Source organism: Ranitomeya variabilis, chromosome 2 (genome assembly GCF_051348905.1).
Source record: "Ranitomeya variabilis isolate aRanVar5 chromosome 2, aRanVar5.hap1, whole genome shotgun sequence".
NCBI lineage: Eukaryota > Metazoa > Chordata > Amphibia > Anura > Dendrobatidae > Ranitomeya > Ranitomeya variabilis.
This window is the reverse complement of record NC_135233.1, coordinates 331,992,014-332,009,844: the sequence shown is the minus strand read 5'-3', so window position 1 is coordinate 332,009,844 and position 17,831 is coordinate 331,992,014. Positions and strand designations below refer to the sequence as shown.

Below are 17,831 nucleotides of genomic sequence, written 5' to 3'. Positions count from 1 at the left end.
TAAAGTTTGAAAATTGCAACATTTTCACATTTTGTAAATTTTGTTATATTTTCCTAAATAAAGGCAAATAATATCGACCAAAATTTACCACCAACATGAAGTACAACATGCCACGAAAAAAACGAATCTTAGAATAACTGGGATATGTTAAAGCATTTAAAAGTTATTACCACATAAAGGGACACTGGTCAGATTTGGAAAATGAGGCTCGGTCATTAACAAACAAAATGGCTCGGTCCTTAAGGGGTTAAGGACTACTTTTTTCAAAAAGTGTAAAACCCCTTTAAGAATGCGTTGTGCAGTAGCGGACAATAGCTTTATTGAGTTAGACAAACCTTGTAGACAATGGTTGGGTTCCTGAATGTGCTGGGAGGGGCGTTTCATCATTGACTCTTGTTGTACCTACTTCTGTCTTTCTGATTTTTATAGATAACACCAGTTTTTATTTACTTCATTCAATGCAGAACAAAAGTAGATGGTGAATGTGAAGGACAAGTGTTATTTCCATTAACACTGCTTATTTGCAATGTCCTATCTGTTTGTTATTGATTTCTGTTGCTTGTGATGAGGCTGTCAGATCAAGGCTCAGCTTTTCAAAGGAAATATTAAATGATGATACTCTCCTCGGAGGACAAAGGTGAACATCACAGTTCAAACTAACACAGGAAAGGAATACAATGAGAACCATTCTACAATGGAAATAGGAGCAGCAGACTTGTCCATGGCAACCAACTAAATCCTTCAGCTTCTAGCCATGATCTTCAAAATGATTGGTGATTTTTAAGACAATATTCTGCTACATTTTCACAGCTATAGCAACAAGATTTGTGATGAGTTTATTAGAACCTCAGCCTAAACCCGTCCAGTTTCAGCTTCCTGTTGAGACTTTCTAGCTCATCTTTTGTCCATCATCCAGTTTTCCTGATTTCTGGCTCCATCTCTTGCTCCTGGTTCATCTTGTACTTTGTCAGTTCAGTGCTTCCGACATTCCTGTTTTCTCTCCATGCTCCATTCTTTGCCTACGCTTCTGTCTACTTTATTTATTGTCTATATCCATGTACAATAAAAAGATTTTTTAAGAACCTCAACGATATGAGATATACAGCAAAGTCCAAACCACCATGAAGGTTAAAGACCACATACGGTATCTTAGATACCTATTGTTCGGCTGATAGCTATCCTTCCCAGATTCCCTATACACATGGGTGCTCATGTGTTTTCTATGAGGTCAGTGGAGTACGCCACTTCCAGACACCTCTGGTAATGACTTATCTAGATGGAAAGCAAAAGGATTGGGTGTCTGTATACCTAACACACATTAGACTTTACTATGTATAGGAGCATGTAGACTACAGGGAAAACCGGGTGGATGAGATATATTTTGAGAAATTTTCAGAAATGGAAATAGTTAGGATAAAGTGTTTAATTTTGTACAAAGTTCCTTTCTCTACAACAAATGACAGCTGAGGAGTGCCAGTAAATAAAATAGTGGGGCTCAATACATTCCTGTGGTTCTATAGAACATGACCATCAGGTGACTATTTTATTGATGCGTCCACATTAAGGACACAATTAAGAAAAATACTGTGCTCCTAGCCTGCTGATTAAAATAAAAATAAAGTATACCGTACTTATTTCCAGGACCATCACCGTTCCTCAACTCAGAGTTGTGTCCACTGACAATCTTGTGGCATTGTTTACGTAAGACAGGGGCAGTCACAGACAGAAGAGGGCCCCCTGCCAGAACAATATGTGGGCCCTTTGCAGCCCGATAGCTCATCATAATGCACAATTCCACCTTCTTTGGAGTCTGTAATGGGCCTTCCTACCTCTTGTGTCCCTGAGGAGCTGCCCAAGTTGCACCAATGGTATGTCCACCCCTGATGTCAGGCTATTGGACATATACAATGCCATGAGATTGTTGGAGGACATAGCTGAGGAGCACATTATTCAGCACATTGGGGACAATCAATAGGGGTTGTCCAGGTGTGTACAACCCCATTTAATGTAAGAAAAATTGCGGATGTCAAGCTAGTTGAGTGTTTTTAGGGAAACGCTCCCTGGGCTAATGTATGGAAATTAGTAAAGATGAGAGGATCGATTTGTGTGACTTGGGTCCAGAGACCAGGTCAGTGGTTCAGTTGGCTAAACAGGAGGCTTGTAAATCTCTTACCTTCTGGTATTCCCTGGCTCGACTTTTGATTAACCAGGACTGATGCAACATCATCAGTGCGTTACATTGTGCCTGCCCTGACACATCAAAAGGGACACCGGGAACACTGGAATGTAAGAGATTTGCAGGTCTCTTGTCTAGCCATCAGGACCACTAACCTGGATGCTGGACCAGAGTCAAGCGAGTAGATCTCCTCATCTCTAGAAAATAAGTCTCCTCCAGAAGGAAAAAAACAACAGTTTCTTCTACTACTGGTATAATATCCTAGATTTATGTCAGCAAAACAAAAGACACTCATTGGTACCGAGAGAAAGCTTTCTTCCTTCTAGATGAGAAGTCTTTTGTACAAATTGCAACGGCACAGGGACCCATGAAATAATGGGTCCCATTCCCACCTCCAAAACAGGTGGAATTGAAGGGGGATGGACATGTTGCCCACACCACTGAGAAGCCTTCATGTAATGTTGTACAGTGTAATCTGTAGTGTTTACTGTGTGATACATAATGTTACGTGGTGTTAAGTATAATGACCACAAGACGACAATAACGTTGTTACAGTCTGCCCAGCAACAGACAGTGAGAAGGGTAAGATGGAATTAAAGGGGTTTTCCCAAGAACATAAGTTCATTTTATTCACTAGATCTTGGAATAATAATAATTTCCACTACTAGATGTGTATAAATAAAATGTTCCGGTACTGAGATAATCTTATATATGTGCCCCTGCTGTGTACTGTGTAATGGCTGTGTCTGACCATGCAGGAACATGGTCAGATCGTACCACATCTCCTGAGCAGGGGAAGAAACAAAGAGAGTATACAGACAGGACAGCACGGGATCACAGCTGATTCTTTCTTTGAGGTAAAACATTGCTTAAAAACAGGCCGTGAAATGTTTTACCTCACAAAAAAAAGAATCGTCTCTGATCCCATGTTGTCCTGTCAGTATACTCTTTTGCTTCCTCCCCTGTCCAGGAGATATGGTATGATCAGACCATGTTTCTGCACGGTCAGACACAGCCATTACAGTACACAGCAGGGGCACATTAATAAGATTATCTCAGCACAGGAACATTTTACGTAATCACTTCCTATTGTGTACATTTTTATTATTCCAAGATCTAGTGAATAAAATGAACTTTTGTTTGTGGGAAAACCCCTTCCAGAGTTTATCCCATAGAGTGAGGGGCTATGCAGCAGGATCAGAAATGACTTCCTGGAAGTTAGTCAGAAAGAGCCCAGAGTGTGCAGAGTAAAACCTCCAATCTAGTATCAGCAATGCTGCATGCAGTGGGTGTCCCTGTGGCAAGAGAGGAACTACCAAAGAAAATAGTAAGAGCTTGTAAGAGAAGAGATAGCAGAGAAGAGAAGCTAGTGGCAGTCCTGAATCTGGACAGAGAGAGTGAGAGAAAGAATAGAGGGGCCTGGGGTAGGAAGCCTTGCAGGACTGTAAGGAGTATTCATCAGAGAGGTAACGGAAGGGAAAAGTAAAGGGGAGCAAAAGGGAGAGAATACGTATACCACTGTAGTTACTAAGCGTCTACAGTAAAGAAAGTCAAGTGTCGCCATATTCCCCTCCTATGGAGAAATCACAGGACACGTTGATACAGGATGGAGTCTATGACTCTTGTGGACTGAAAACTGAGAGGAGCTGTGAGGGACCATAGCGTAACACCTCGACGCGTGCGGCCACCACAGAGGAAAAGGGGCCATAGTGCTACACCTCAACCCATGCGGTCCCCTCAGAGGAAAACGGAAGCTCCCAAGATACTGTACTGAGCTGTGCAAAGAGTACAGGAAGTAAGCGAGAAAGATAGTGTTTTCAGTGAAGAAAGAGATGTCTCTTGTGGTTAAAGAAACATCCTTGAAGATAAATGCCTCCTATCTGCTGTATATAGTTCATACCAAGGTATTCTTCAGTAAAAAAAAGTTTAATTTTAAATGGCGGTCTCCTTTGATGAACTGGTTAACATCTAGTCCTGGCAAACCGGTGTCATCGGTTACATGCGGCCTGCATGGGTGTACCGCCCCTACAACACAAGTCCACACACCCAGCCAGGACCCCCACTTTCATGTAGAAGACGAGTATCTGACCCACCGTTACCATCCTGCGCTACGTTACAGAATTGTGCATTAGGATGAGATTTTAGACTGGAAAGGGCCCATATATTGTTCTTGCACAGGGGATCTTTTCAGTCTGTGTCTGCCAGTGATTTCCTTACAGTTGCTGCCACAGACCTGTCCTGTAATTGCTCATCGCAGGAAGTGTGTGAGAACAGCATGTTAACGACAACCAATGGCTGACCTCTAATTCTTAAGAGAACAATGCAGGTTAAGCCCTAAATACCAGATCTAGACTCAGCCCAGCTCCGCAGCTTACGGAGCAGATGACATTTGCCAGATACCTGCTAATACACATCATTTACGAAAATACCATTTAACGTACCATGCCACAAAAGGAAGTAATCGTAACTGCAGGGATCACTCCAGCAGCATGTGGTTTTAATAGTTTAATTGCTCCGAATATTTATTACTGTTTCACAGGAAGGAAATGTTTGTAGTTTTACTTTCAAAGTAATTGTTTTTCTGCGAGCTCAGATATGCATGAGCCGGCCCTCAGACATAGCGGTCTGCACTCATTAGATTACATTGGCACTACTTAAAGCAAATCATCTCATTTTCTAAATGGACTTTAAAATAAATACTGATTTAATAATACGTCTCATAAAAGTCATCACACTGTCTGTATTTGCATATGTTTAACAGGGAAGCAACGGTACAAAACAAAGCTCTTAACACATTGCATGGTGGCTCAGTGGTTAGCACTGTTGCTTTGTGGCACTGGGGTCCTGGGTTCAAATCCCACCAAGGACAACATCTGCAAGGTGTTTGTACATTCTCCCCGTGTTTGGTGGGTTTACACCCACACTCCAAAGACATACTGATAGGCAATCTAGATTGTGAGCCCCAGTGGGGACAGTGATGGTGAGGTCTGTGGAATTAATGGTGCTACAAATGTGAGTAAAATAAATAAACCTTTGGGGTAATTGTTAATAAATCCGACCCACTTCTCTGAAATTGCCACAGGCACATTTAGAGGTAATGTCTATCAGAGCTCAATGGTCGCTGACAGTATAGGATATTTAAAGTGGTCATGAAAACGTAGTGCAAGTAATGTATCCTTTAAGGGTAGCTAATCAGAGCACCACATGAAGACCCCCACAGGCCGCCCTGAAGCACGAGCATATCATTAACTCAAAACTGAAAATAAAGATTAAAGAATAACCAAAAGATGGATTTCATCACCCAGGTACCATTTTAATCACTATAACGGCGCCGACCTGACACTGTTTGTAGGCTACTGTGCACAATCCTGCTGACAGGTTCCCTTTAAAGAGAACCTGTCATATGAAAAAAGTTATTAGCCTACAGATATGGGGTTAATCTGCAGATTAATAGCTTCCTGAACCTTCCCAGCACCGGCATTTAGACCCCCGCTGCAGGGAGGTAATTAACTTTATTCCTCCCGGCAGCTTTCACGCTTCAGCCATAAGGGTGGCACCGGTGTGAGTTCAGTCACTGCTCTCTGTATAGAGCGTGTCAGCTGTAACTGCGTCCCCTGCAGTGACTGACAGCAGTATCAGCAAGCGCTTGCTATGCCAGTCTTGATGAATCGGTGCCAATGTCTCCATAGAAGAGTTGTAGCCCTGTTTCAGATAAATAGGGATCAGACCGCTTTAAAGAAATTAATCTGCACTAGACATGAGCAGATCAATCCGCCGAGGATCAATTTCCTAAAGTTCCTGGTTCCAAGCAAATTCGAACACTTTGTGATTCGATGTGTGAGAATCTAAAAAAATATATATATACAGTGGGGCAAAAAAGTATTTAGTCAGTCAGCAATAGTGCAAGTTCCACCACTTAAAAAGATGAGAGGCATCTGTAATTTACATCATAGGTAGACCTCAACTATGGGAGACAAACTGAGACAAAAAAATCCAGAAAATCACATTGTCTGTTTTTTTTATCATTTTATTTGCATATTATGGTGGAAAATAAGTATTTGGTCAGAAACAAAATTTAATCTCAATACTTTGTAATATATCCTTTGTTGGCAATGACAGAGGTCAAACGTTTTCTGTAAGTCTTCACAAGGTTGCCACACACTGTTGTTGGTATGTTGGCCCATTCCTCCATGCAGATCTCCTCTAGAGCAGTGATGTTTTTGGCTTTTCGCTTGGCAACACGGACTTTCAACTCCCTCCAAAGGTTTTCTATAGGGTTGAGATCTGGAGACTGGCTAGGCCACTCCAGGACCTTGAAATGCTTCTTACGAAGCCACTCCTTCGTTGCCCTTGTGGTGTGCTTTGGATCATTGTCATGTTGAAAGACCCAGCCACGTTTCATCTTCAATGCCCTTGCTGATGGAAGGAGGTTTGCACTCAAAATCTCACGATACATGGCCCCATTCATTCTTTCATGTACCCGGATCAGTCGTCCTGGCCCCTTTGCAGAGAAACAGCCCCAAAGCATGATGTTTCCACCACCATGCTTTACAGTAGGTATGGTGTTTGATGGATGCAACTCAGTATTCTTTTTCCTCCAAACACGACAAGTTGTGTTTCTACCAAACAGTTCCAGTTTGGTTTCATCAGACCATAGGACATTCTCCCAAAACTCCTCTGGATCATCCAAATGCTCTCTAGCAAACTTCAGATGGGCCCGGACATGTACTGGCTTAAGCAGTGGGACACGTCTGGCACTGCAGGATCTGAGTCCATGGTGGCGTAGTGTGTTACTTATGGTAGGCCTTGTTACATTGGTCCCAGCTCTCTGCAGTTCATTCACTAGGTCCCCCCGCGTGGTTCTGGGATTTTTGCTCACCGTTCTTGTGATCATTCTGACCCCACGGGGTGGGATTTTGCGTGGAGCCCCAGATCGAGGGAGATTATCAGTGGTCTTGAATGTCTTCCATTTTCTAATTATTGCTCCCACTGTTGATTTCTTCACTCCAAGCTGGTTGGCTATTGCAGATTCAGTCTTCCCAGCCTGGTGCAGGGCTACAATTTTGTTTCTGGTGTCCTTTGACAGCTCTTTGGTCTTCACCATAGTGGAGTTTGGAGTCAGACTGTTTGAGGGTGTGCACAGGTGTCTTTTTATACTGATAACAAGTTTAAACAGGTGCCATTACTACAGGTAATGAGTGGAGGAAAGAGGAGACTCTTAAAGAAGAAGTTACAGGTCTGTGAGAGCCAGAAATCTTGATTGTTTGTTTCTGACCAAATACTTATTTTCCACCATAATATGCAAATAAAATGATAAAAAAACAGACAATGTGATTTTCTGGATTTTTTTGTCTCAGTTTGTCTCCCATAGTTGAGGTCTACCTATGATGTAAATTACAGACGCCTCTCATCTTTTTAAGTGGTGGAACTTGCACTATTGCTGACTGACTAAATACTTTTTTGCCCCACTGTATATATACTGCCCGGCACCAATTCACAGACTGCTGAAGGATCAGATAGCGGGCTAATGACATTTTGCATTATCGTGTGGGTTTTGCAACAAATCAAATTTTTTAAAAAACATTCAGTGAAGCTGGCGAATTTGTGGACTAATTTAGAATATAAAAAAAAAAAATCAAAATGGTATTCAAGGATGGACATTTACTTTTCCACATTCACAAAGATCAGGGACCACTGCTGCACGTACTGAGCGCCCCTTTACTAACGAAGGAGTGTGTTATGTATGTAAATTACACTAATTGACTAAGGGGACACCCTGAACAATTACAGGGACACCTGCTGCAGTTACAGGTTTCCTTTGCTCACGGTGGCGCAGTGGTTAGCACAGCAGCCTTGCAGCGCTGGAGTCCTGGGTTCAAACCCCACCAAGGACAACATCTGCAAAGAGTTTGTATGTTCTCTCCGTGTTTGCGTGGGGTACTCCGGTTTCCTCCCACATTCCAAAGACATTCTGATAGGGAATTTAGATTGTGAGCCCCAACAGGGACAGTGATGATAATATGTGCAAAACTGTAAAGCGCTGCAGAATATGTTAGCGCTATATAAAAATAAAGATTATTATTATTAATTCTCATCTACTGGTTTAGACTATATACATTATACAACTTAATGGATGCAAAGAAACCATGCGCCATACTACAAGGAGGTGGGTCAATGCAGCATAACAAAAAGTGCATGTCCTGATACATTATTATACTCTACGTGTGCTATGTTTTCGGAGCGGCGTAGCAGCAATCACAATCCCCAGCCGAGTCTGCTGCGTGCAACAATGTGGTCAGCTGCCAAAGCACATTCCAAAGACCTTCACTGATTAAAATGGACCTGTCACAGATAATTAACATATTTGCGTCCTTCGGCCACCTCTGAAATAGTCTTTTCTCTGACATGTTACAGGAACAAGAAGGAGATGGATTCACTGTGTTCTACAGTAATCAGTGATAACAGGAATGAGGGACTTGTCGGACCTGGCCCACGGATGGTATCTGGTACAGAACAGATGAAGCGTTTCCTCCAAAAGAATGAAATAATATAGATTTCTAACTCCCTGAAAGAGAAATGAGAAACCAGAGTCTTCATGCTAAGAGATCATGATCTCTGGTTTAAATTAACATGTTTGTGTTTGCTTATTTCACAATCTGTCTACAAATGAAGGACAGGTAGTAATTCAAGGGTCAAACAACTCCAGGGAGAACATAGACAGCTTTGTCAGTCTTAGTTCCTGAAATTTAGACGAGTTATTCCTATCTATACGACTTAATATTTATCTATAGGATAGGTTAGTATTTACTGATCAGTGGTGTCCAACCTTAAGGACTCCTACTGAAACCAAGACTGGAGCTCTGTAATGACCCTTCTGAATGAATCCGTGACTGGACATGTGGACCACAGCTCCATGCATTCTCTATAGGAGTGACAGAAATGGCAAAGTATAGCGTTCTGCTTTATCCTGCAATTCCATAAGGAATGAATAGAGCATCGGTCACTTTTCCAGCCATATCTCCATTCAGAAGGGGCGTTTCAAAGCTCCGTTTCCTGCCGATGAACCTCACTGTTTAGAAAATGCTTCCTATCCTATGGCTTGGTGATAACTTCTAAACATGAGTATAACCCTTAAATCGTGATTTGGATGCAACTGTAGAGAGGGATGATTCTCACACTCACTCGTTCACTCACTTATAGTAAAAGGCTGACAATGAGCCCTGGTTAACACACTAGTACACACCCAGCTTTCCTAAGCACCAGACAGGTACACTGCTTGCAGACTGGCATACCCAGAATAACACAACAGGGTTATGCTTTCCCTCTTCAAGGTTGTGGGTACATTTAGAGCAGCAATTAACAAACTTATTACATTTTAGATATAATATACAAAAAAGAACACAGAGTTTACAAAGTTATAAAAAGATGAAATAACAAAAAGACATATACACAAAGGAAAAACAGTACAAAAATAAAATAGATAACGAAATGTCTTACAGATTGGATCAGTGAGAGCTTCTGGCAGAAATTGAGCAATTTTAATGAGTTCCATCCCCACTCATCATGCCTCCTCCTGGTCAGATGAGAGAACGGTGGCTCAGTGGTTAGCACTGCAGTGTTACAGCACTCTGGTCTTGGGTTCAAATCCCACCAAGGACAACATCTGCAAGGAGTTTGTATGTTCTTCCCGTGTTTGTGTGGGTTTCCTCCAGGTTTGCCGGTTTCCTCCCACATTCCAAAGACATAAGGCCCCGTCTCACATAGCGAGATCGCTAGCGAGATCGCTGCTGAGTCACAAGTTTTGTGACGCAACAGCGACCTCAGTAGCGATCTCGCTATGTGTGACACGTACCAGCGACCAGGCCCCTGCTGCGAGATCGCTGGTCGTGTCAGAATGGCCTGGACCTTTTTTTGGTCGTTGAGGTCCCGCTGACATCGCTGAATCGGTGTGTGTGACACCGATCCAGCGATGTCTTCACTGGTAACCAGGGTAAACATCGGGTTACTAAGCGCAGGGCCGCGCTTAGTAACCCGATGTTTACCCTGGTTACCAGCGTAAATGTAAAAAAAAACAAACACTACATACTCACCATCTGTTGCCCGTCAGGTCCCTTGGCGTCTGCTTCCTGCTCTGACTGAGCCGCCGTAAAGTGAGAGCACAGCAGTGACGTCACCGCTGTGATCTGCTCTCACTGTACGGCGGCTCAGTCAGAGCAGGAAGCAGACGGCAAGGGACCTGACGGGCAACAGATGGTGAGTATGTAGTGTTTGTTTTTTTTTACATTTACGCTGGTAACCAGGGTAAACATCGGGTTACTAAGCGCGGCCCTGCGCTTAGTAACCCGATGTTTACCCTGGTTACCCGGGTGCTGCAGGGGGACTTCGGCATCGTTGAAGACAGTTTCAACGATGCCGAAGTCGTTCCCCTGATCGTTGGTCGCTGGAGAGAGCTGTCTGTGTGACAGCTCCCCAGCGACCACACAGCGACCACACAGCGACGCTGCAGCGATCAGCATCGTTGTCTGTATCGCTGCAGCGTCGCTGTGTGAGACGGGGCCTTTACTGATAGGGAATTTAGATTGTGAGCCCCAATGGGGACAGTGATAATGTATGTAAAGCACTGCAGAATATGATGGCGCTGTATAAGCAAAGCATAATAGATGATAATAAAAATGGGTACAAGATGTAGTCTAACTTATGTCATATTTTCCCACAGGAACATCCTAATTATTATTCCTAATGGAATAATATGACAGCCTTATTTCCAAGCATCCTTGACACACCAAACCTGACTATGATATATCCAAAATTCGGGTTGATAAAACATTTCTGTGTTTTCCCAACGCTGAAGACCCTGGCGCTTGGAACCACAAAAGTGATCATGTCTCTCGGTCACAAATATTTATCCAAGAATTGTGTTGATATCAGATTATTATAAATATGGCATGGAAATGTTGCTTTTCTATTGCGCCATGTGATGTCCCTGGTATGGACTGGAGATGTCCAGTCTACCTAAGGGCAATTATCTTCCCCTGCAGATATTACAACCTCTTTACTAGTGAGGAAACACTCAGAGAGCATTTGGTCTCTATGTAGACTGGCTGATTCCTAGCTAAATCAATTACATACTCACAGAGGAGATGCTGCCAGATGTACAGTGATATCAGATTGGTATCTATCTTATCCATAACACAGCAAAAAAGGTCTCCAACACCAAGTGACTGAAGATTAAATTACTGCCATACTGAAAGATGACCATAAAATCAAGATCGGTGTTGGCGGATGGCTATTTCTACCAACCTCCTTACACATTTATCCACACTCAACTCATTTGAGCATGCATGTGTTCTGAATTGGGAGAGGATAGTAAACTGCTGCATAACATCTCTGGCATAGGATTGTCTTGCCTGAGAATACAATGATTAGCATGTTGAAAGGAAAAGTCAGGGAAAAGTTGAGACACAACAATCCACACCAGAAGGAGAACTCTTCAGATTTGACCAACATTAGTCCACTGAATATGGCCACTTTTAGTTGTAGATCACCTTATATGCCTGACAGTTGCCAGAAGAACAATTCTAACAAATAACTATATTCGGTCTTCTTCTTGGAAGATCAGCAACTTTTTTTTCCATTATCTGTCAGCCTTTGGTTTTTGGAACAAGAAGGGAGTAGATATCTGAAAATACCATTATCATTAGTGATGAGCGAGTATACTCGTTGCTTGGGTTTTCTCGAGCACGCTCGGGTGGTCTCTGAGTATTTTTAGTGCTCGGAGATTTAGCTTTCCTTGCCTCAGCTGAATGATTTACATCTGTTAGCCAGCATAAGTACATGTGGGGGTTGCCTGGTTGATAGGGAATCCCCACATGTAATCAAGATGGCTAGTAGCTGTAAATCATTCAGATGAGGCGATGGAAACGAAATCTCCGAACACTAACAAATACTCAGAGACCACCCGAGCTTGCTCGAGAAAACCCAAGCAACGAGTATACTCGCTCATCACTAATTATCATCCATATTAAATGTAATGGGTTTGCGAAAAAGCTTTTTCCCTACCAGCTCTGCTTGGGAGCCAATTATAATGGGAAAATAAAAATACGCATCCCTGTTCCCCTCATTATTATGATATTTTGGTAAATGCATCTATGTAGGTAAAATTTGAGATAGAAGTGATGCCTCAGACAACATACAAACAAATGACTCCACTGACTTTGATATAAACGGACAGACAAATACAGACTCTGAGGCCTATATCATTGATTTAAATGGACCACTAAGGAGCAAAACAGAAAACTAATTACAAAATATGCACATTTAGAATTATGTAAAATGATGGGCACCATGTTGCGAACTAGGCTTGCACCTTACTGACCATTAATTAGATCCCTTTTGAGTTATAACTTAATAAGGTTCAAGCAGCAGTTGTTGGGTAGTCAATGTATGGCAGCACACAGGTGAGATTTGGCTCTACAGACCCTACTAATTTTTACCTTAAGGATTTCAATGTAATGGTTTCTGTCAGCGCAAATTGACTGTTTAAACTAAGCAGAGGCACTTGTGCACCATTGGCATGGCCGAGTTACAGTAATTGCTCCCATCATGGTAGAGAGAGCAGATAGACAGAAAACAAATAGTTGGAAACCTATCTACCTGCTCCGTCTCTACCATGATTGACAGCTGTGGATCTACAGAAGCCGGAGAAGGGCAGAAATAGATGGAAAACAAGTAGATGGGAAGATGCACTGATCTTTTCTCCACTGCCCACATCCGTTCATGTCATCCGTACCTCAAAAACACCTACAGAATTCACCCTTTATTAGCACTGAAATAGCAAAAACTCTTACTGTTCATTCTCTTCTGGACTAATGCAATGCTCTAATAGGTTGGTCACCTTCTTAGTAAACTCTCCCATCTCAAATTTATCCTGAATTTGGCAGCCAGAATCATATTCCTGTCCAGCTGCTACACCAATGCCTCTATGCTGTGCCAATCACTGCACTAGTAACCCATCCATTAGAGAATACAACAAACTTATCACTCTCACCCACAAAGCTTTCTACATCCTACCCGTGCTCTCCGTTCTGCTAATGATTTAAGACTATAACATCCTCTATAATTTGAACATCCCACTCCCATCCCCAAGACTTTTCTTGCGCTTTGCAAATTCTCTGGAATGCTCTACCCCAGACAGTCCTGGTAATTCCCAGTATCCACAGTTTTATTGAGACATATCACATCACCTCAATAATTTAACTTAGCTGTAATTTATCATCTATTCCCACACAATCCATGCACTAAGCAGCACTTTGTACCTGTACTTGCACAGTTAATGTCTGATGACCGATTCTTGCAGCTATACTTAAATACCCTTAGTTATTATAAAGTTGGCTGGACCAAACAATACAAGAACATTTTATCTTTTGTGTTTCCCCGGTTTCCTTATTGAGTGTAAGCTCTTGGGAGCAGATGCCTCACTTCTCTTAAGTTGTAGTGGTATGTCTGATATTGTTAGCCCATGTCCTTCTGAACTGTAAAGTGCTGCGGAATATGCGCTCTAGAAATAAAATTATTATTAACTGCTGGACCTCAGTAAGGGTGAACCAAAGCGCCAGTGCTTGGTTTGAACAGTCATTTAATGCTGATAGATTCCCTTTAAAACATATAATGATGAGATGCGTAGCTTGATTGTGACATCAGTGAGGGATGAGGCAGATAGAGTTCAATGTCGCTAGTGACTAGGACATAACTGCATGAGAAACAAAAGCATAAAATGTCTGTGCAAATCTTATGAAATATGAATGAATGCCAATGGGAGTGTGACAGCCCGTTTGATAAACTCATATGAGAAAAAGGTCTATGTAGCAAATATACTGTCCTTTTACCACCCACAAAATGCTCAAATTTCATCCTCTAAAATGTCATCAGTAGTTTCTTTGAATTCGCCCACCTGTAAGTTCATGTGTCGTGGTCCTGTATCTTGACATTACATTGATAGTATTTGCTCAGTGATATAAGTTGTGTCTTTCACCTACCTGATTGACATGATTCAATTTATCAATGATCTGGTTAATTACGGGTTCAGCGCTCCTCGCCTTTCCTTCTTGGTTACTTGTTTGTACCTTAAAGCCGTTTTTCCCTGTATGGGGCTGGAACCTGAAATTCAGAATAGCGACGGATTACAAAGGTAGACAGATCTGTGCTGCCGAGCAAGAAACTAGGTATAACACACAGCATATAGTGATGGCAGGCCTACCTGTGTAATGGCAGGCCCCAAAAAGACACTGAGCCGTGGAGGTGCAGCTAGCGCTATATTAATTTTAAACTTCATCTTTAGTGAGAATATTTACATTATTTTTATTTCAAAACTTAATAAAAATACTTAACTTACATTCCTCTGTAGTTTCTTAGTTTTTGTGCCAGTATTCTGACATCTCAAAATCTTATACCAATATGTGTTCCGGCTCATTTTTTTTTTGTTTTGCTTTAGTTTTTTGTAGTTTGTACATACAAGGTTATGATCCTCCCTTTTTGGGATATGCATTTTTTCTATATAACTTTCAACAGGCAGGTGCAAAACAGTCAGGTCTGGGTCCTGCTCTACCTCCATCTTTAGGGATGGATTTTAGTTTTTTTTTAATCAAAATTATGTTATCTAAGTACTCTATGTTGTATTCATGCACTAATGCTATTTACTGTATTTATTTACTGAAGGGTGCTTGCTCATGTTGTTTTTCTTAGGTTTTGTCTGTTTAGTGGCCAGTGTGAACATGTGCCTACACGTTGCGTGCACAACAACTTAGATTCCTGTTCATCTCTTTAGATTTTAGTTTCCGCCTCCATTTAGGTTTAATACTAGAGATAGTACTGTCCCGATTGGGTACACCTTGTCACAGTGGGATGGATTTTACCTGTTTGTTAGGGAATCCCTGCATGTGTTGCGGCTGTCGAACAGCTGCGGGAGACTTAAATATTTTTTGAGCACATACCGTAGACATTGTTACATGTGCTCAAATAACACCTTACCCGAACATGTTTGCTCATCACTAATTAATATCCATGACGGTGCCTAAGATATATTAGTAAAGTCCACTAGATTTCTCTACTCATTTACATTTTTTTTCTACGACAGAGTATTGATGACAATTAGAGTTGAGCAACTTTTACTTTTTTTGGATCGAGTCGGGTCGGGTGAAATCGGCCGATTATTGCGAAAAGTCGGGGGCCGACTGAAATACGAAACCCAATGCAAGTCAATGGGAAATCAAAGTCGGCAGTGAGTGGAGGACAGGAAAACACCTACAGTGCCCATTTTAATGCCAAAAACATCAATTCTTATTACTTAAGCTTGTCAATCTTAATTTACTTTATAATAATAGTTAGGCATTGAAAACTCGGGGTCATTTGGCTAAAGTTGTGGGGGGGTAGGGCTGGCTCAAGATTTTCGTGGGCCCAGGAAATGCGGTGGAGCAGGGAGAGGTAAGTATTTCAACTTTGCAAGTGCTGTGATCCTAAGCAAGCAGGTGGGGCCCACTCGTTGGCACTGGCACAGGGCCCCTCATAGTACGGCGGTGTTTGACGGCGGTGGCGCCTCCCACTGGCAGAGACACTTTTGCGTACTATGAGGGGCCCTGTGCCAGTGACGTCGCCAATGAGTATGCCCCCCACCTGATGAAGGAACCTGCACTTTCATCTGCAACTTCCTCTTTGTCCCCGTGTAAGGTGGTATAGTATGCGGGAAGGGGAACCTGACTTTCAGCAGGGTCAGATTCTGGCTGTGTAGAGTGCAAGGGGAATGTAGTGCTCTGGGTCAATGTACCAGCAGACTCATCTAGCAGTGGCTGGGCAATGGGCAGGATGAGGAGGAAACACAGATATAGGGCCAAAGAATAAAGTAGGCTAAATGCAGTTCAAAATTGGTAACAGGACTAAACAGGCGGCATTGCTTTGTTCAGTGCAGGAAAACTGTAATGAGTGGGAGACACAGTTAGTAGGCCCAAATAATAAAGTGGGCTAAACGTCTGCCAAAAAATTGTTCATAAATAAACAGGTGGCATAGCTAGGTACAGGGGTGGGTTCCTCTCCTGAGTAGCAGACAGTGGTAGTTGGCGCAAAGTATTCTGGTCTAAATGGAGGCCAGGGCCCCTGTATATTTTAACTATCATCTATCATTTCAACAAATTTGTATTGGCAGTGCCAATGAAGGATTTATCAACACAGACTACACAGTGGTGGAGCAGGGAGAGGTAAGTATTGCAAGTGGTAGAGCGCTGTTCGAGCTGGGGGGGAACACTATCTCGTGGGCAGCGGTACTGGCACAGGGCCCCTCATATTACGACGGTGTGTCTGACGTTGGTTGTGCACCACCACCGTCAGAGACACTTCATTGTACTATGAGGGGCCCTGTGCCAGTGCTGTCGCCCAAGATTGGGCCCACCCACCTGTCCATGCAAACGGCACTCGCACGGGTGCTTGCGCCAGACTTCCTTATTTTTTGGAAAATCTAACCAAAATAACAACCGTTATATGGTACTGTAAAACAAGGTAGAAGGTGTATATAAACTTGCTGAGAATTTAAATCTCCCTTTTTTGGGGGGAGACTGAACCAAAACTCAGGCCCTGTGCATAAAACAACACAATGTAAGTGGCAGAAAGTGGCTGGCTGATATACGACAAACTAACAGGACAGAAGTTTATCCACTTTGTGAGAATTTGAATCTCACTTTATTTTTGGGCAGACTGAACCAAAACTCAGGCCCAGTGTATAAAACAACAGAATGTAAGTGGCAGAAAGTGGCTGGAAGATATATGAAAAAATACAAGGACAGTAGTACAATTTCAATCTCCCTACAATGATCTCAGGACAAGTATGGCAGCAATACAAAGGACTGCTGCACACAAAAGTGTGGACAAATAAACAAGATCACTGCAGAAAGAAGCAACAGGATTTTTGCTTTTAAAAAAGCAGTTGGTTTGCACAGCAGCGTGCAAACAGCAATGCAGCTATCAGGGAGCCTTATAAGGCAGCCTAATAAGCTACAGAGCTGATGCACAAAGATATAGCCTCCACTGTCCCTGCAAAAAAAGGTGGTGTTGGACAGTGGAAATCGCTACAGCACAAGCAGTTTGGGGGTTAATCTTCCCTCCCTAACTATATCCCTTCTTCGGATGAAGCTGCAGCAACCTCTCCCTATGCTCAGATCGGCAGAAGTAAGATGGCGGTCGGCGTGCACGCCCCTTTATAGCCCCTATAGCCACAGAAAGCAAGCCAATCACTGTCATGTCCTTCTCTAAGATGGTGGGGACCGAGACCTATGTCATCACGCTGCCCACACTCTGCGTCCTCCTTCATTGGCTGAAAAATGGCACTGAAAGCGTCATATGAAACGCGACTTTTGCGCGCAGATCGCCGACCTCATGGCCGATCCCACACTAGGATCGCCAAAAGTCGGCGATTTTTGAATTTGTCCGATCCGTTTCGCTCAACCCTAATGACAATCTTTTTTTTCTTTTTTTTTTTATCTGCAGTTTGTGCAGACTTTAGACTAAGCGATGCTTTGCCCTAGGATATTGGTAGGCTGTGCCAAGTGAGTCGGCCGGCTCCATAACTTATTATCCACACGTCTTTACTTCACTCACACAGGCGTGCTGAGCT

The 17,831-nt window shown here is 42.6% G+C and overlaps 1 protein-coding gene across 1 annotated transcript in view; it reads right to left on the bottom strand.

Annotated features, from left to right (window-relative positions):
* The window catches only part of GPC3 (glypican 3), a 726,510-nt gene that overhangs the window by 267,283 nt on the left and 441,396 nt on the right, over window positions 1-17,831 (bottom strand). The window contains exon 6 of the mRNA XM_077285334.1: window positions 14,212-14,332. Coding sequence (XP_077141449.1) covers window positions 14,212-14,332 — 121 coding nt within the window. The remainder of the gene's footprint in view (window positions 1-14,211; window positions 14,333-17,831) is intronic.